This window comes from Nesoenas mayeri, assembly GCF_963082525.1.
Source record: "Nesoenas mayeri genome assembly, chromosome: 34".
Lineage (NCBI taxonomy): Eukaryota > Metazoa > Chordata > Aves > Columbiformes > Columbidae > Nesoenas > Nesoenas mayeri.
This window is the reverse complement of record NC_137575.1, coordinates 411,556-431,788: the sequence shown is the minus strand read 5'-3', so window position 1 is coordinate 431,788 and position 20,233 is coordinate 411,556. Positions and strand designations below refer to the sequence as shown.

The 20,233-nt window shown below is 52.5% G+C and overlaps 1 protein-coding gene across 1 annotated transcript; it reads right to left on the bottom strand.

The window, feature by feature from the left end:
- Nucleotides 1-573: 573 nt before the first annotated feature.
- On the bottom strand, nt 574-20,164 carry SUPT16H (SPT16 homolog, facilitates chromatin remodeling subunit). The gene is made up of 26 exons (XM_080361592.1): nt 20,066-20,164; nt 17,792-17,884; nt 16,623-16,793; nt 15,746-15,898; nt 15,533-15,679; nt 15,301-15,452; nt 14,123-14,295; nt 13,191-13,281; nt 13,037-13,110; nt 12,252-12,364; nt 12,050-12,115; nt 11,849-11,944; nt 10,817-10,932; nt 10,577-10,730; nt 9,528-9,655; nt 8,334-8,469; nt 8,114-8,240; nt 7,121-7,239; nt 6,918-7,043; nt 6,257-6,369; nt 5,810-5,885; nt 4,307-4,476; nt 2,917-3,046; nt 2,216-2,345; nt 951-1,028; nt 574-796 (listed from the first exon to the last, which is right to left on the bottom strand). The coding sequence occupies exons 1-26, from the start codon at nt 20,129-20,131 to the stop codon at nt 684-686; spliced, it is 3,111 nt and encodes a 1,036-aa protein (XP_080217718.1). The 5' UTR covers nt 20,132-20,164; the 3' UTR covers nt 574-683.
- Nucleotides 20,165-20,233: the final 69 nt, after the last annotated feature.

Sequence of the window (20,233 nt, the reverse complement as noted above, 5' to 3'; positions counted from 1 at the left end):
GAGGGGAGAGGCGCTGATTGGCTGAGCGCCCCGAGGAGGGGAGGGAGGAGGCGCGGCCGCGCGGGCTCCGCCCCCCGTGTTGCTTTACCCGCGCGGATTGGCCGGCGGGAGGGCGGGGCTTGGCGGGGATTGGCTGCGGCGCTGTCAATCATCGCGGCGGGGCGAGAAGCGGGAGGGGGGGAATGGCGGAGCCGCGGGTCCCAGTTTGAGCCCGATCTGAACCGGTTTAGTGCCATTAAACCGGTTTAACCGCATTTAAACTCCCAGTTTAACCCCTGGTTCAATTTTTGGGGGGAATTCGTGGCAATTCGGGGGCGAAAAAAGCTCACGTTTTAGTTAGAAAACCTTAAAAAAACGACATTTTATTTATTTTGGAAAAAATAAACCAAAAACCACCGGCTACAGAACGGGGGGGGGGCGGGGGACCCCAAAAACGAGGGATCCGCCCCAAAAACAGGGGGAAAAGCCCCGAAACGCCGATAAATAGAGAAAAAAAATAACAAAAACGACAAAAAAAACGACGAAAATGGGGAAAATGATGAATTTTAACCCCCCCCCACCCCCCCCCGGGGAGAATTTTGGGGTCCCCAAGGTGCTTTTGGGGAGATTTGGGGCCCAAAATGCTCCCGGAAGTCGCTGCGGGGGGTTGGGGGGGGTGGGGGGGGAGGGGGGGGGGGCGGGTTCTACTTCCTCTTCTTTTTGGCGGGAAGCGAGTGGCGGCCCCGGGGGGGCGGGGCTTTGCGCTTGCGGCTCCGCCCACGCTCCTCCTCCTCCTCGTATTGGCTCTCGCGGTCGGCTGTGGGCGGGGCAACGAGGTCACGCGATTGCAAGGGGCGGGGGGAGCAGGGTGTGCCCACTCGTTATTGGGGGGGGGGGGACGCGCCCCCAATGGGCTTGTGGAGGGGGGTGGGGGGGGTCGCGGCGACCTTGACCTTGACCTTTGACCCCACCTTTGCGCGCCTCCTCCTCCAGTTCGTCCCAGTCCTTCCCGCTCTCCTCCTCGCTGCCCAGGGACTCCTTGGAGTACTCTGCAACATAGGGGGCGCTATGGGGCTCCACAGGCCCTATGGGGCACTCTATGGGGCTCTATGGGCCCTATGGGGCACTCTATGGGGCACTCTATGGGTCCCCATGGGTCTCTATTGGGACCGACGGACTCCCCGGGGTCCTAAAACCCGCCCTCTCTATGGGGCCCCATTGGCCTCTATGGGGCTCTATGGGTCCCCACTTGTCTCTATGGGTCCCCATTGGGAACAATGGACTCCCCAGGGTCCTAAAACCCTCCCTATGGGTCCCCATTGGTCTCTATGGGGCTCTATGGGTCCCCATTGGGACCTATGGACTCCCCAGGGTCCTAAAACCCGCCCTCTCTATGGGTCCCCATTGATCTCTATGAGTCACCATTGGTCTCTATGGGTCACCATTGGTCTCTATGGTGCTCTACGGGTCCCCATTGGTCTCTATGGGTCCCCATTGGGACCTAAAACCCTCCCTCTCTATGGGTCCCCATTGATCTCTATGGGGCTCTATGGGTCCCCATTGGTCTCTATGGGTCCCCATTGGGAACAATGGACTCCCCAGGGTCCTAAAACCCTCCCTATGGGTCCCCATTGGTCTCTATGGGTCCCCATTGGGAACTATGGGGCTCTATGGGTCCCCATTGGTCTCTATGGGTCCCCATTGGTCTCTATGGACTCCCCAGGGTCCTAAAACCCACCCTCTCTATGGGTCCCCATTGATCTCTATGGGTCCCCATTGATCTCTATGGGTCCCCATTGGGAACTATGGACTCCCCAGGGTCCTAAAACCCTCCCTATGGGTCCCCATTGGGAACTATGGGGCTCTATGGGTCCCCATTGGCCTCTGTGGACTCCCCAGGGTCCTAAAACCCTCCCTCTCTATGGGTCCCCATTGGTCTCTATGGGTCCCCATTGGTCTCTATGGGTCCCCATTGGTCTCTATGGGTTCCTATGGGTCTCCATTGGCCTCTGTGGACTCCCCAGGGTCCTAAAACCCTCCCTCTCTATGGGTCCCCATTGGTCTCTATGGGTCCCCATTGGTCTCTATGGGTCCCCATGGTGTGTCTGATCTCCCCAGAGTTCTGCTGGGACTCCATGGGGCTGTGGTGGGTTTGGTGGCCCCGTAGGGCGCCGTGGTGGCCCCATAGGGACGCAGTGGCCCCCCAGGGCCCCGCGGTCGCCCCACGGGGCCGTACCCGACTCCTCGGCCTCGGAGGAATAGTCCTCGTCGCTGTCGTCCTCCTCCTCCTCGTAATCCTCCTCCGACGGGTTGAACGTCTCGTCCTCCATCTCCGACTCCGAATCCGCCACCTCGGCGTCGCTGCCCTGGGGACGGCGGGGACAATGGGGACAACGGGGGGGACAACAAGTGTGGGGACATCGTGGGGTTGGGGACAAGAAGACATGGGGGAGCTCAAGGTGGGGTCACCAAGACATGGGGACACAAAGACGGGGGGACACCAAGACATGGGGACACCAAGACATGGGGGAGCTCAAGGTGGGGCCACCAAGACGAGGGGACAACATGGGGTTGAGGACAATGTGGAGAAGCTCAAGGTGGGGACACCAAGACAAGGGGACACAAAGATGGGGGGACAAGGTGGAGAAGCTCAAGGTGGGGACACCAAGACGAAGGGACACCAAGACAAGGGGACACCAAGACAAGGGGACACCAAGACAAGGGGACACCGTGGGGTTGGGGACACCATGGAGAGGGTGGGCAAGGGACATCAAGGGGTGGGGACAACCCAACGTGGGGACAACATGGGGTTGAGGACAATGTGGAGAAGCTCAAAGTGGGGACACCAAGATGTGGGGACACCAAGACGAGGGGACACCAAGACGAGGGGACACCAAGACGAGGGGACACCAAGACGAGGGGACATGGTGTCGGTACCTCCCCCTCGGGCTCCAGGAAGCTCCAGCCCCCCTGCTCGAAGAAGCCCTCGGGGTCGTCCACGATGGTCTTCATGATCTTGGTCCAGTTGAGCGACTGCACGCCCTCCGTGTACTTGAGGTCGCAGGAGCTGCGGGGACACGCCAGAGAGCGCCCAAAATTGGTGGAATCCACCTCAAAATCCCGCGAGGAAACGCCCCCAAAAATGGTCAAAATCCACCTCGAAATTTTGTGAGGAAAACACCTCAAAATGGTCAAAATCCACCGCGAAATTTTGTGAGGAAAACACCTCAAAACGGTCAAAATCCACCACGAAATTTCGTGAGGAAAACACCTCAAAATTTCTGAAATTTACCTCAAAATTATGTGAACAAAACACCTCAGAATGTTCAAAATCCACTGCAAAATTTACGAAATAAAACCACTCAAAATGGTCAAAATCCACCGCGAAATTTTGTGAGGAAAACACCTCAAAATGGTCAAAATCCACCGTGAAATTTTGTGAGGAAAACACCTCAAAACGGTCAAAATCCACCGCGAAATTTCGTGAGGAAAACACCTCAAAACGGTCAAAATCCACCAAGAAATTTCGTGAGGGAAACACCTCAAAACGGTCAAAATCCACCGTGAAATTTTGTGAGGAAAACACCTCAAAATTTTCTGAGGAAAACACCTCAAAATGTTCCAAATCCACCTTGAAATTTTGTGAGGAAAACACCTCAAAATTTTCTGAGGAAAACACCTCAAAATGTTCCAAATCCACCTTGAAATTTTGTGATGAAAACACCTCAAAATGTTCGAAATCCACTGCGAAATTTTGTGAGGAAAACACTTCAAAATTTCTGAAATCTGCCTCAAAAATTACATGAGGAAAACCCCTGAAAATTCTCAAAATCCACCTCAAAATTTCATGAGGAAAACCCCTCAGAATTTCTGAAATTTACCTCAAAATTTCCTGAAGAAAACCCCTTAAAACTCTCCAAATCCACCTCAATATTTTGTGAGGAAAACCCCTCAGAATTTCTGAAATTTGTCTCAAAAAATAAGTGAGGGAAACCCCTGAAAATTCACAAAAATCCACCTCAAAATTTTGTGAGGAAAACACTTTGAAATTTCTGAAATTTACCTCAAAATTTCATGAGCAAAACCCCTTAAAATTCACAAAATCCACCTCGAAATTTCGCGAGGAAAACGCCTCAAAATCATCTCGAAGTTCCGTGAGGAAAACCCCGCGAAACTTCCAAAAAGCCGCCTCCAAATTTCACCGAAAACCCCTCAAAATTTGAAAATTTGTCGGGAATCGCCCAACGGCGCCCGGAAATGCTCAAAATTTGGAATTTCGCGCAATTTGGCCCCAAATTGTCCCCAAACGGGCCCCGAACGGGCGTACTTGAGCCACTCCTTGATGGGGTCGAGCGAGGCGACGGGGATGGCGTTGATCATGGTGACCTTCTTGGCGTAGTCCTTGTAGACCACCACCATGTCGAAGTTCTTGAGGTGGAACTGGACGCGCTCGAAGTGGATCAGCTCCACCTCGTCCAGCGTCACCACGAACGGCGGCTGCGGGGGGACATGCGTCACCATGGGTTGGGGGGAGCTCTGGGGTCACCATGGGTTGGGGGGGAAGCTTTGGGGTCACCATGAGTTGTGGGGGGAGCTCTGGTGGTGGAGGAAGCACCACAATGTGCGGAGGAACCTTCAAACTCTTGAGGAACCTCCAAGTTGTTGAGGAACCTTCAATGTGTTGAGGAACCTCTTGAGTTGTTGAGGAACCTTCAAGTTGTTGAGGAACCTCTTGAGTTATTGAGGAACCTTCAAGCTCATGAGGAACCTTCAACATGTTGAGGAACCTCCAAGTTGTTGAGGAACCTCCAAGCTCATGAGGAACCTCCAAGCTCATGAGGAACCTCCAAGCTCATGAGGAACCTCCAAGCTCATGAGGAACCTCCAAGCTCATGAGGAACCTCTTCAGTTGTTGAGGAACCTCCAAGTTGTTGAGGAACCTCCAAGTTGTTGAGGAACCTCCAAGTTGTTGAGGAACCTCTGAAGTTGTTGAGGAACCTTCAAGTTGTTGAGGAACCTTCAAGTTGTTGAGGAACCTCCAAGTTGTTGAGGAACCTCCAATGTGTTGAGGAACCTCCAATGTGTTGAGGAACCTCCAATGTGTTGAGGAACCTCTTGAGTTATTGAGGAACCTTCAAGCTCATGAGGAACCTCCAACGTGTTGAGGAACCTCCAAGTTGTTGAGGAACCTCCAAGTTGTTGAGGAACCTCCAAGTTGTTGAGGAACCTCCAAGTTGTTGAGGAACCTTCAATGTGTTGAGGAACCTCCAAGTTGTTGAGGAACCTCCAATGTGTTGAGGAACCTCCAAGTTGTTGAGGAACCTCCAAGTTGTTGAGGAACCTTCAATGTGTTGAGGAACCTCCAAGTTGTTGAGGAACCTCTGAAGTTGTTGAGGAACCTCCAATGTGTTGAGGAACCTTCAACGTGTTGAGGAACCTCCTGAGTTATTAAGGAAACTATTGAGTTATTGAGAAAACTCTCGAGTTACTGAGGAACCTCCGGAGTTACTGAGGAACCTTCAACATGTTGAGGAACCTCTTGAGCTGTTGAGGATCCTCCAACATCTTCAGGAACCTCTGGAGTTGTTGAGGAGCCTCTTGAGTTATTGAGGAACCTCTTGAGTTATTGAGGAACCTCTGGAGAAACCTTCAAGTTGCTGAGGAACCTTCAGGCTCATGAGGAGCCTCTGGAGTTATTGAGGAACCTTCAACATGTTGAGGAACCTTCACATTTGTTGGAACCTCCAAGTCGTGGTGATCCCCCAAAGGTCATGGTGACCCCCCAAAGGTAATGGTGACCCCCCAAAGTGTCGCTGGAGCCCCGACTCACCCACTCGGTGCAGTTGACCAAGGCGCTGCTGGTGGGTTGGAGGAGGCAGGTGCTGCGATACGGGGCCCCATTGAACCTGCCAAACAGAACCCGCTGTTAGACCAGCAAAACCAGCAGGAGACCCCAAAGAACCACCTGGAGACCCCAAGGAACCACCTGGAGAACCCAAGGAACCACCCGGAGAACCCAAAGAACCATCTGGGGAACCCAAAGAACCACCAGGAGACCCCAAGGAACCACCAGGAGACCCCAAAGAACCACCTGGAGACCCCAAGGAACCACCTGGAGAACCCAGAGAACCACCTGGAGACCATAAAGAACCACCTGGAGACCATAAAGAACCACCTGGAGACTCCAAGGAACCACCCGGAGACCCCAAGGAACCACCTGGAGACCCCAAGGAACCACCTGGAGACCCCAAAATGCAGGGGGAAGGTGCGGACTCACCCCAGCTCCCGGAACGGCACCTCGAACTCCAGCTCCTCCTTGGTCAGGGCCTCCACCTTCTCGATGAAGTTCTTGAAGGCCGTCTTGAGCTTGTGCCGCATCTCCCGCTCCATCTAGGGGTGAGACGACCCCAAAACGGGCTCAGACGACCCAGAAATGGGGTCGGACGACCCAAAATTGGGTCAACACGCCCCAAAACGGGTCAACTAGCCCCAAACCCAAGACCAACGAACCTCAAACTGGGTCAACCGACCCAAAATGAGTTGAACGACCCCAAAACGGGTCAATGACCCCAAAGACAAGACCAAGTGACCCAATGCGGGGTCAACGAGGGGTCAATGGGGGGTCAACGGGGGGGTCAACGGCCCAACGGGGGCTCAACCCACCCAACAAGGGGTCAATGGACCCAACGGGGGGTCAACCCACCCAACAAGGGGTCAACGGACCCAACCGGGGGCCAATGGACCCAACGGGGGGCCAATGGACCCAACGGGGGGTCAATGGACCCAACGAGGGGCCAATGGACCCAACGAGGGGCCAATGGACCCAACGAGGTGTCAACCCGCCCAACGAGGGGCCAATGGACCCAAAAACGAGCGAAATGAGCCCAAAAGCGCCTCGTCCATGCCAATGGTGGCATCTCGGCGTGCCGGGGCCGCACCTGCTCGGCGTAGAGGTCGTCGCGGTCGTGCATGTGCTGGTGCTTGCCCAGGTCGGTGGTGATCTCGCCCACCTCGGTGTAGAACTGCACGTCCGTGTGTCGCTTCTTGCCGAACATGATGGCGTTCTGGGGCGAGAAACGGCGGAATTGGGGCCGGGGGAGCGCGGGGGGCGGCCGGGGGGGGGCGGGGAGGTTGGGGAGACCTTGAGGTGGAAATGGAGCACGATGATCATCTCGCCGTCGCAGGGCTGGAACACGGCGTGCTTGATGTTGTTGTACAGGATGTCCACCTTGTCGCCGCGCACCGACGTGAAGCGGAAACCTGGGGGGCAGCGGGGAGGACCGTGGGGAGAGGCCAAAAACAAGGAGATGCCAAAAAACCAACAAGAACCTCCAAAAAACCAACAAGGAGACCCCAAAAAACAAGAAGGAGACGCCAAAAACCATCAGGAGATGCCAAGGAACCACCAAGAACCTCCAAAAACCAACAAGGAGATGCCAAGGAACCAACAAGAACCTCCAAAAACCAACAAGGAGATGCCAAGGAACCAACAAGAACCTCCAAAAACCAATAAGGAGATGCCAAGGAACCAACAAGAACCTCCAAAAAACAAGGAGACCCCAAAAACTAACAAGGAGACCCCAACGAACCAACAAGGAGACCCCAAAAAACCAACAAGAACCTCCAAAAACCAACAAGGAGACGCCAAGGAACCAACAAGAACCTCCAAAATCCAACAAGGAGACCCCAAAAAACAACAAGGAGACCCCAAAAAACCACCAAGAACCTCCAAAAAACAAGGAGACCCCAAAAACCATCAGGAGATACCAAAAACCACCAAGAACCTCCAAAACCAACAAGGAGACCCCAAGGAACCACCAAGAACCTCCAAAACCAACAAGGAGACCCCAAAAAACAACAGGAAGCCCCAAAAACCCACCAGGAGACCTCAAAACTACATGAAGAACCTCCAAAGAGACACGAGGACACCCCAAAGAACCACCGAGAACTGCGAAATAACCACGAGGAGGCCCCAAAGAACCACCAAGAGACCCCAAAACCACATGGAGAACCTCCAAAATACCACAAGGAAGCCCCAAAGAACCACCAGGAGACCCCAAAAAACCATAAAGAACACCCAAATCCACATCCCCGGGCTACCAGGAGGCCCATGTTGGCCAGCGCGGCGCCGTACCGTTGACGTGGGCCTCCAGTGACCCCTGCATCCTCTTCTGGGCGATGTTGGGCCGGATGTAGAGGTCCTTCAGCTTGGGGTTGCTGCGGTTGAGGTTGATGACCAACGAATCCTGCTTGACGATGCCCTGGGGGAGCCAAACGAGGGGGTCGTGACGCTCGTTGGCGTTTCGGGGGGCGGAGGAGACGCCATGAAGCATCTCGAGGGGGTTTGTCCTCACCTCCTTCTCCTTCTCCTCGGCCTCGCGCGTCTTGTAGCGCTTCTGGACCTCCTTGATGATGCGGAAGGCGTTCTGGAGGTTGACGGCCGGGACCGTCTGCTCGCCCGGCGTCTTCATGTTGGACGCCCGGTAGGTTCTACGGTGGGGGTGGTGATGGGTGGGGAGACCCCGGGACCCAACGGGAGCCAATGGCACCCAACAGGACCCAATTGGACCCAACAAAACCCAATGGAACCCAACGGGACCCAACGGAACCCAACGGGACCCAACAAAACCCAACAGGACCCAACAAAACCCAACGGGACCCAACAAAACCCAACGGGACCCAACAAAACCCAACGGGACCCAACAGGACCCAACGGGAACCAAGGAGACCCAATGGAACCCAATGAGACCCAATGGAACTCAACGAGACCCAACCAGACCCAATGGAACCCAACGGGACCCAACAAAACCCAACGGGACCCAACGGGAGCCAAGGAGACCCAATGGAACCCAATGGGACCCAAGAAAATCCAACGGGACCCAATCGGACCCAACAAAACCCAACAGGACCCAATCGGACCCAACAAAACCCAATGGAACCCAATAGGAGCCAATAAGACCCAAGAAAACCCAACAGGAGCCAATGGGACCCAATGGAACCCAAGAAAACCCAACGGGACCCAATGGGACCCAACAAAACCCAATGGAACCCAACGGGAGCCAATGGGACCCAAGAAAACCCAACAGGACCCAACGGGAGCCAATGGGACCCAACGGGAGCCAATGGGACCCAAGAAAACCCAACAGGACCCAATGGGAGCCAATGGGACCCAACCGGAGCCAAGAAAACCCAACGGGAGCCAACGGGACCCAATGGAACCCAACGGGATCCAACGGGAGCCAATGGGACCCAACGGGACCCAACGGGACCCAACGGCTCCAAGATGGCTGACTCCTTGACAAATGGGGACAATGATGGTTGAGGTGACCCCAGAATCCAACGGGACCCAAGAGAACCCAACGGGTCCCAAGAAGACCCAAGAAGACCCAAGGGGACCCAAGGGGACCCAAGGGGACCCAAGAAGACCCAAGAAGACCCAAGAGAACCCAACGGGACCCAAGGAGACCCAAGAAGACCCAAGAAGACCCAAGGGGACCCAAGGGGACCCAAGGGGACCCAAGGGGACCCAAGATGGCGGCCCGGCTCACATCTCCTTGACGAAGGTGGCCTCGGGGTTGGGGAAGATGTTGCCCTCGTTGCGGCCCAGGGCGCTGCCCGGGCAGTAGAAGTTGATGCGGAGGTAGGTGTAGTCGCCTTCCACCGACATGCTGATGTTCTGCGGGGGAAAACGCCCAAAAACACCGTTTCAGCCCAAAAAAACACCTCAGGTGGAAGGGGGGACCCCAAAACTACCTCGGGTTGAAGGTGGGACCTCAAAACCACCTTGAATTGGAGATTGAGCCCCAAAATTACCTCCGGTTGAAGGTGGGACCTCAAAACCACCTTGAATTGGAGATTGAGCCCCAAAATTACCTCGGGTTGAAGGTGGGACCTCAAAACCACCTTGAATTGGAGATTGAGCCCCAAAATTACCTCAGGTTGAAGGTGGGACCTCAAAACCACCTTGAATTGGAGATTGAGCCCCAAAACTACGTTGGGTTGAAGGTGGGACCTCAAAACCACCTTGAATTGGAGATTGAGCCCCAAAATTACCTCCGGTTGAAGGTGGGACCCCAAAACCACCTTGAATCGGAGATTGAGCCCCAAAATTACCTCAGGTTGAAGGTGGGACCTCAAAACCACCTCAGGTGGAATGTGGGACCCCAAAAGCCACCTCAGGTTCAAGGTTGGACCTCAAAACCACCTTGAATTGGAGATTGAGCCCCAAAATTACCTCCGGTTGAAGGTGGGACCTCAAAACCACCTTGAATTGGAGATTGAGCCCCAAAATTACCTCAGGTTGAAGGTGGGACCCCAAAACCACCTTGAATTGGAGATTGAGCCCCAAAATTACCTCGGGTTGAAGGTGGGACCTCAAAACCACCTCAGGTTGAAGGTGGGACTCCAAAATTACCTCAGGCTGAAGGTGGGATCCCAAAAGCACCTACTTTTGCCCTTTTTTCTGCGAATTTCTGAGGTATTTTGGAGGTTTTTTGAGGTATTTTGGGCTTTCCAGGGGCCATTTTGAAGTTTCCAGGGGCCATTTTGGGGTTTTGGGGGTTTTTTGGGGTGTTTTTGGGGTGTTTTGGGGCCGTACCTTGATGGTGGCGATGTGGAAGGGGGTGGCGATGCCGAAGACGGGCATGATGACGGTCTCGTACTTCTTATCGATGTAGATCTTCATCTCCCTGATGTGCGGCTCCTTGGGCATCAACGCCGGGTTCTTATAGGAGATGTTGGACTTGCGGGCCCTAGGGGGCGAGAAAACACCTCAAGCCCCCCCAAAACACCCAAAACGGTGGTTTTTTACCTCAGAAAAGGCGGGTTTTTGGGTTACTTCTGGATCTGCTGCTCGCCCTTCTGCTCGGTCAAGCGGCGCCGCGCTTCCTCGTTGAGTTGGGTGGCCAACTCCTTCTGGTGCGCTCGGCGCTTCTCCTCGGCCGTCAGCTCGTTCTGGCGCCAAAAAAACCCCAAAAACGCTTAAATTCGACCCAAAAACGCTTCGTTTCGCCCCCGAAATGCTCAAGTTCGACGAAAAACGCTCAAATTCGGCCCAAAAACGCCCCAGAAACGCCCGAATGATGAGGGATAAGGGGTAAGAAAGGCGCAGGCGGCCCTGGAGATCTGGCCCATAGCGCCTCAAAAAATGCTCCAAAATCCACAGATTTTGCCCCAAAAATCCCGTTTCAGACATTTTGGGGCCCTGTCCGTACATTTAAGTGATAAATAATTGTCCCCAAAATGCCAAATTCCCCCCAAACTGCCTCAAAATCCTCCCAAAACGCCCCCATAGCTCCTCCTAAAACGCCCCAAAATCCACCCCAAATTGCCCAAAATCCACAGATTTTGCCCCAAAAAGCCCGTTTCGGACGTTTTGGGGCCCTGTCCGTACATTTAAGTGATAAATAGTTGTCCCCAAAACGCCAAATTCCCCCCAAATCACCTCAAAATCCTCTCAAAACCCCCCCATAGCTCCTCCTAAAACGCCCCCAAATCCGCCCCAAATTGCCCAAAATCCCCAGATTTTGCCCCCAAAATCCCGTTTCGGACGTTTTGGGGCCCTGTCCGTACACTTAAGTGATAAATCATTGTCCCCAAAACGCCAAATTCCCCCCAAACTGCCTCAAAATCCTCCCAAAACGCCCCCATAGCTCCTCCTAAAACGCCCCGAAATCCGCCCCAAATTGCCCAAAATCCACAGATTTTGCCCCAAAACGCCCATTTCAGAAGCTATTGGGCCTCAAGTGACAAATTCTTGTTGCTAAGTGTCCCCAAAACCCCAAAATCCACCAACAAAATCCCTCCGTAACTCCTCCTAAAATAGCCCAAAATTGCCCAAAATCCCCGGATTTCGCCCCAAAACTCCCACCCGCGTGCGCTCGGTCAGAAGAGCCGCCCGGGAGCTGCGCCCCAGAAGATCTTCGGCCTCATCTTTATCCTCTTCCTCCTCCTCCTCGTCTTCATTCTTGGGACAAAAAACCCCACATTTTAGTGTCAAAATTTCAAATTTTTAAATTTCAGATTTAAAATTTAAAAGTTCGGAATCGAAATTTGGGCGGAATTTCGGTACCTTGAGGAAAATGCCGACGTTCTTGACCTTCTTCTTGACGGCCGTGAGGACGGTGGCCGGGCCGTCCTGAGAATTGAGGCGAATTACAGAGGAAATTGAAATTTAAGAAGGAAAATTGAAATTTTGGGGGGAAATTTTAAATTTTGGGGGGAAAATTGGAATTTTTTGGGGAAAATGGAAATTTTTGGGCGCGACGCGTCACCTCGTCCACCAGGACGGTGTCCCCGATGAAGATGGCGTAGGTCTTCTCTTCCGGTTTCTTGCCCTCCTTGTTGGGGAGGTCGGAAAAGCCGACGTTGATGCTGAAAACCATCCCTGGGGGGGAAATTTGGGGGCCAAATTTTGGGGGATTTGGGGAAAATTTAGGGAGGGAATTTGGGAGATTGTAGGGGGAAATTTTGGGAAGGCGGGGACAAAATTTGGGGAGATTGGGGAGGAAATTTGGGAGTTTGGGGAGGAAATTTGGGAGGAAATTTTAGGAGGAAATTTGGGAAATTGGGGAGGAAATTTCAGAAAATTTGGGATGAAATTTGGGAGGTTGGAGCAAAATTTTGGGAGATTCAGGAGGAAATTTGGGACAAAGTTTTGGGAGGTTTGTGAGGAAATTTGGGAGATTTGGGACAAAATTTGGGAGCTCAAGGACAAAATTTTGGGAGATTCAGGAGTTAATTTTGGGAAATTTAGGACAAAATTTTGGGAGGAAATTTGGGAGGAAATTGGGAGATTCGGGAGGAAATTGGGGATAAAATTTTGGGAGGTCGGGGACAAAATTTGGGATGAAATTGTGGGGGGTTTGGGGCGGAGAAAATGTTGGGGTAGCGTGACAAATTTTGGAGATTCAGGACAATTTGAGAGCATTGGGGAAAGAACTTGCGGTGGGAAAGGGCAATTTGGGGTAGAAAAGCCCGATTTTGAGGCGGAAAGGGCCAGTTTTGGGTCGAGAAGGGCGATTTGGGGCGAAACGCGTGGCTTTTGGGGCTCCCTCACCCTTCTTGAGGCGCTGCTGGTTCTTGCTGTTGATGACCAGGGAGCCCTCGCGGAACTCGATGCCCATGGCGAAGCTGCGGAGAGCCCCAAAACCCGCCTTTCTCACCCCAAATTCCAGAGCGGCCCCAGGAGCCCCAAAACCCCCCGCTCTCACCCCAAATTCTTGGTGATCTTGCTCAGCAGCTCCGGCTTCTGCTTCTTGACCAGCTCCATCACGGCCGCGTAGACGTCGCACAGCTTGGCGCCTGCGCCCGGCAACATGGCCGCCACGGGGAACATGGCCGCCACGGGGAACATGGCCGCCCGGCGCCGGGGGGCGGGGAATGGCGGGTTTGGGGGAGAAATGGCAACTTTTCAACATTTGGAACATTTCAAATTTCAAAATTCCAAATTTTTGAAAATTTTGAAATTTTGAAATTTGGAGATTTGAGAATTTGGAATTTTAAAATTTTGATATTTGGAATTTTAAAATTTTGATATTTGAAAATTTGAAATTCTAAAATTTTGATATTTGAGAAATTGGAATTTTAAAATTCCGAAATTAAATATTTTAAACATTTGAAAAACTATACTTTAAAATTTGAAATTTCAAACTTGACATTTGAAATGCTAAAATTTTGAAATTCAAAATTTTAAACTTTCAAAATCTGGAACTTTAAAATTCAATGTGTTAATCTTTTGGAATTTTAAAATTCAATGTGTTAATCTTTTGGAATTTTAAAATTCAACGTGTTAAGCTTTTGGAATTTCAAAATTCAACGTGTTAAACTTTTGGAATTTTAAAATTCAAAATGTTAAACTTTTGAAATTTGAGATTTTGAAATTTGAAATTATTTGGATTCCAAAATTTTGGAAATTTTACAATTTTGGAATGTTGAAAACGTTGGAATTTTACATTGTTGAATATTGAAACTTCAAATCCCTAATTCAGTTTTAAAATGTTGAAAGTGTGGCATTGCAAATTCCAATATTCCGAAATTTCAAAATTTCAAAATTTCGACATTTCAAACCTTAAAAATTTTGAAATTTCGAAATTTCAAAAGTTCAAAATTCCGAAATTGTAGGATTTTGGCGTTTTGGGCTCACCGTGCCGCATCTCCTTGAGCATCTCGTCCTGGAGGTGCAGCAGGAAGCCGTAGTTCTCCTGCATGTCCTGCGGCGGGTCCACCATGAGCGTCCGCACCAGGTTGGAGCAGTAGGACTTGTAGCGGATGCCCATGGAGCAGGTGATGGCGCCGAAGTGCATGTGGCTCTTGTCGCTGGAATTCGGGGAGGAAACATGAATTTGGGGGGAAAATATGAATTTGGGGGGAAAACGTGAATTTGGAGATTTTTTTTTGGGGGGAAAATGTGAATTTTGGGGGGGAAAATGTAAAGTTTGGGGGGCGAAATGTGAATTTCGGGGACTGAAATGACCCATTCCCACCATTTCATGAGGTAAAATTAGTCAATGTAATGATTTTATGAGGCGAAATCACCCATTCCCGCCATTTTACGAGGTAAAATTAGTCAATATGGACCTTTTTTTGAGATAAAATTACTCAATATAACAATTTTATGAGGTAAAACCACCTATTCCCGCCATTTTATGAGGTGAACTCACCCACTGCCGCCATTTTATGAAGTAAAATTACTCAATGTGGATGTTTTTTGAGGTAAAATTACTCAATATAACCATTTTATGACGTAAACTCACCCATTACTGCCATTTTATGAAGTAAAATTACTCAATGTGGATGTTTTTTGAGGTAAAATCACTCAATATGGACATTTTATGAGGTAAAACCACCCATTCCTGCCATTTTGTGAGGTAAAATTACTCAAAATGGCCATTCTATGAGGTAAAAATTGCCTATTCCCACCATTTTATGAGGTTAAATCACTCAATATGGACATTTTATGAGACAAAACCACCAATTCCCACCATTTTATGAGGTAAAACCACTCAATAGGAACATTTTATGAGGTAAAACCACCCATTCCCGCCATTTTATGAGGTAAAATCACTCAATATGGACATTTATGATGTAAAATCACCTATTCTCGCGATTTTATAAGGTAAAATCACCCATTCTGGCCATTTTATGAGGTAAAAATCGCCTATTCCCGCCACTTCATGAGGTAAAACCGCCCAGCGCCGCCATTTTGGAGGAGCCCCCCGCGCGGCGGCGGCCATCTTGAAACGCCAAAAACACGCCAAAAACACGCCAAAAACCCGCCGAAAACCGCCCGAAACGCCCCGATTTCCGCCGTTTCGTCCCCACCTGATGACGCTGAACTTGAGGTTGTAGTTGCCGCCGCTCTGGATGATGGGCGGGTAGCACATCTCCACGGCCGACGGGTCGGCGCCCGCCAGGTACTTCTTCTCCTCGATGGCCTTCTCCACCGCCTCGGCCAGCTTGCTGTGCCGCACTTTCTGCACCACGACGCCGCCGTTACGCCAAAACCCCACCTTTTTGCCCCAAAAACCCCGCCGAGCGGGCGGCTCGCTCCCACCTCGTCGGCGTCCACGATCTCCATGACGCGCTCCTTGAAGAACTTGGTGAACACCTCGGACGTGATGGCGGCCGCCTTGCGCATCAGGTTGAGCTCGCCGTCCTCCTTGGCCGCCATGGTGTAGGCGACGGCCGCGCTGATGTCAACCTGCGGTGGGGACAACGTCAGCGGCTCCGCGGTCATGCCCAAGATGGCGGCGGGAGCGGGGCGGACCTTCTCGAAGCCTTCTTTGTTGAGGCAGTCGTTCCAGCTCTTCATGAAGTCGCCGGGGAACTTGTCCTTGGAGAAGACGCCCAAGCGCTTCCCGCCGCGGCTGCTCCGCAGCGCCTCGATCATCTTCTCAAAGTTGGCCTTGTTGCTCTCGTTCTGGGGGGAAAACACGGGGAATCGGGCAAAAGAAATGGGTGAGAGGCCACGGGTTCCACCCACACCCCGAAGGACCCAACGTCCACCTTGTAGACCCAACGTCCAACCCCAAAGACCCAACAACCACCCAGAAGAACCCACGTCCACCTTGTAGACCCAACGTCCATCTTACAGACCCAACGTCCAACCCCAAAGACCCAACAACCACCCAGAAGAACCCACGTCCATCTTGTAGACCCCATGTCCATCTTGTAGACCCCATGTCCATCTTGTAGACCCAACGTCCAACACTAAAGACCCAACAACCACCCAGAAGAACCCACGTCCATCTTGTAGACCCAACGTCCATCTTGTAGACCCAACAACCACCCGGAAGAACCCACGTCCATCTTGTAGACCCAACGTCCACCTTGTAGACCCAACGTCCATCTTGCAGACCCAACGTCCAACCCCAAAAACTCAAAGTCCAACCCCAAAAACCCAACAGCCACTTAGAAGAACCCACATCCATCTTATAGACCCAACGTCCATCTTGTAGACCCAACAACCACCCAGAAGAACCCACATCCATCTTTGAGACCCAACGTCCATCTTGTAGACCCAACAACCACCCAGAAGAACCCACGTCCATCTTATAGACCCAACGTCCATCTTATAGACCCAACAACCACCCAGAAGAACCCACGTCCATCTTGTAGACCCCACGTCCCCCCGCAGGTCCCACCTTCTCGCGGACGAGGAGGGTGATGGCGGGGACGCCGTTGGCGCCCTCGGTGCCCTTGGCCTGCGCCACCTGCTTGAGGAACTCGACTTTCTTCTTGCTGGCCATGAAGAGGATCTTCTCCTCGCAGAACACCATGATGGTGTCCGTCAGCTCGTACCCGAACAGCCACGTCTGCAAAACGGCCATTGGGGGCCCGAAACGGGGGGGATTCCCTCAGAAATGCGGTGGGATTGGTTAAATATGGCGGAATCCCCTCAAAACTGTGGTGGGACCAACACAAAATGGCGGAATTGCCTCAGAAATGTGGTGGGATTGACACAAAATGGCGGAATTACCTCAGAAATGTGGTGGGATTAACACAAAATGGCGCAATTGCCTCAGAAACGGGGACCGGCAAAAAATGGTGGAACAGCCTCAAAATTGTGGCGGGATTGGTGAAATGTGGCAGAATTACCTCAAAAATGTGGCGGGACTGGTGAAATGTGGCGGAATTACCTCAGAAATGTGGTGGGATTGGTGAAATGTGGCAGAATTACCTCAAAAATGTGGCGGGACTGGTGAAATGTGGCGGAATTACCTCAGAAATACGGTGGGATTGGTAAAATATGGTGGAATTACCTCAGAAATGTGGTGGGATTGGTGAAATGTGGCCGAATTACCTCAGAAATGTGGCGGGATTGGTGAAATATGGGGAAATTACCTCAGAAATGCGGTGGGATTGGTTAAATATGGCAGAATTACCTCAGAAATGTGGTGGGACTGACACAAAATAGCACAATTACCTCAGAAATGTGGCGGGATTGGTGAAATATGGTGGAATTGCCTCAGAAATGTGGCGGGAGCAGCAAAAAACTGGGGGTAGGAGCCCCCAAAATGGTGGAATTGCCTCCAAAATGGTGAGGGGGTTGTAAACATGGCGGGAAACGCCATGAAGGTGGCGGGAATGACGAAAAAGGAGGGAAATCACCTCAAAATGGTGGGGAGACCCCCCCCCCAAAAATGGCGGGAAACCCAAAATGGGCAACAAACGCCCCCAAAATGGCGGGAAAGCGCCTCACAAAAATGGCGGGAAACGCCAAAGTGGGGAAGAAACCCCCCCAAAAAAGGCAGGAAACCCCCCAAAATGGACAAAACCACCCCAAAATGGATGGAAACCCCCCAAAACGTACCTGGAGCGCGGTGGACTTGGCGTAGACGATCTCCTCGTCCACCCCCACGGCCACCACGATGGCGTCGACCCCCCCCAGCTCCTCCTCCCCTTTCTGGGGGGACACGGGGGGGGAGTCACACAGAATCGACACGAAATGCCCCAAAATCACCCCCAAAATGACCCAAAATCACCCCCCATGATCAGCCACAAAACCCCCCCAAAACCACCCAAAAATCCCCCCCAAAACCACCCAAAAATCCCCCCCAATCACCCCCCAAAATCAGTCCCAAAACCCCCCCAAATTATCCCCCAAAGTAGCCCCAACTACCCCCAAAACCACCCAAAGATCCCCTCAAATCGCCCCACAAAATCAGCCCCAAATCCCCCCAAATCAGCCCTAAAATGAGCCCAAAACTACCCCCAAAACCACCCAAAACTCCCCCCAAAATTAGCCCCAAAAATCACCCCCAAAACAGCCCCAAACTAACCCTCAAACCACCCAAAAATCCTCCCAAAATCAGCCCCAAATCCCCCCAAATCAGCCCTAAAATGAGCCCCAAACTACCCCCAAAACCACCCAAAATCCCCCCCAAAATCAGCCCCCCAAATCACCCCCAAACTACCCCAAAACTACTCCAATATTCCCACACAATCAGCCCCAAATCCCCCCAAAATATGCCCAAAACCACTCAAAAATCAGCCCCAAACCACCCCCAAAAATCCTCCCAAAACCACCCAAAATTCCCCCCAAATCACCCCCAAAATGAGCCCCAAACTGCCCCCCCAACCACCCAAAACCCCCCAAATCAGCCCCCAAAATCCCCCCAAATCAGACCCAAAATCCCCCATTACCCACCCCCAAGTCCCCCCAAATCAGCCCTAAAATGAGCCCCAAACTACCCCAAAGTCTCCCCAAATCAGCCCCAAAATCCTCCCAAATCAGACCCCAAAATGAGCCCCAAATTACCCCCCCAACCACCCAAACCCCCCCAAATCAGCCCCAAAATGAGCCCCAAACTATCCCCCCAACCACCCAAAACCCCGTAAATCAGCCCCAAAATCCCCCCAAAAATCAGACCCCAAAATGAGCCCCAAACTACCCCCCCAACCACCCAAACCCCCCCCAAATCAGCCCCCAAAATAGACCCCAAAATTCCCCCAAATCAGACCCAAAATACCCCCCCAACCACCCAAACTCCCCAAATCAGCCCCCAAAATCAGCCCCAAAATCCCCCCCAAATCAGACCCCAAAATCCCCCCAAATCAGCCCCAAAATGAGCTCCAAACTACCCCCCCAAACCACACAAAACTCCCCAAATCAGCCCCCAAAATCCACCCAAATCAGACCCCAAAATACCCCCCAAATCAGCCCCAAAATGAGCCTCAAACTACGCCCTCAAACCACCCAAATCCCCCCAAATCAGCCCCAAAATGAGCCCCAAACTACCCCCCAAATCAGACCCCAAATCCCCCCAAATAAGCCCCAAACTACCCCCAAAAATCAGACCCAAAATCCCCCATTCCCCACCCCTAAATCAGCCCTAAAATGAGCCCCAAACTACCCCAAAGTCCCCCCAAATCAGCCCCAAACTACCCCCCAATCAGCCCCCAAAATCCCCCCAAATCAGCCCCCAAATGAGCCCCGAACTACCCCCCCAAACCACCCAAAACCCCCAAATCAGACCCCAAATATCCCCAAATCAGCCCCAAAATGAGCCCCAAACTACCTCTCAAATCAGACCCCAAATAATACACCAAAATCCCCCCAAATCAGCCCCAAAATGAGCCCCAAACTACCCCCCCAAATGAGCCCCAAACTACCCCCCAAGCCACCCAAAACCCCCCAAATCAGCCCCAAAATGAGCCCCAAACTGCTTCTCCAAAACCACCCAAAACCTCCCAAATCAGACCCCAAAATCCCCCCAAATCAGACCCCAAAATCCCCTCAAATCAGCCCTAAAATGAGCCTCAAATTACCCCCAAATCAGCCCCCAAATCCCCCCAAATCACCCCCAAAATGTGTCCCAAACTAACCCCCAATTCAGACGCCAAATTCCCCCAAATCAGCCCCAAACTGCCCCCAGAAACCACCCAACCCCCCCCCAAATCCCCCCCCAATCCCCCATCCCCATCCTCATCCCCCCCCTCCCCCCCTCCTCCGCGCCTCCTCCCCCTCCCCCCCATTTCCCGCCCCTCCCCCCCCCTTTGCGCCGTCAAACCGCCGCTCAGGCCCCTCCCCCCCCGTTCCCCCCCCATTTCCCCCCCCCCGCGCGGCCGCTCCCCGCTCCCGCACCTGCCAGCTCCCGTAGAGCCGCCGCAGCCGCCGGTAATAGGCGTCGCGGTCCAGGGAAAGCGCCATCGGGGCAGCGAAGCGGCCGCGGGGCCCCGAACCGCCGCCTCCTCCGCCGCCTCCTCCTCCTTCTCCTGCTTCAGCCTCCCGCCCGGAAGTCCTTCCCCCCGC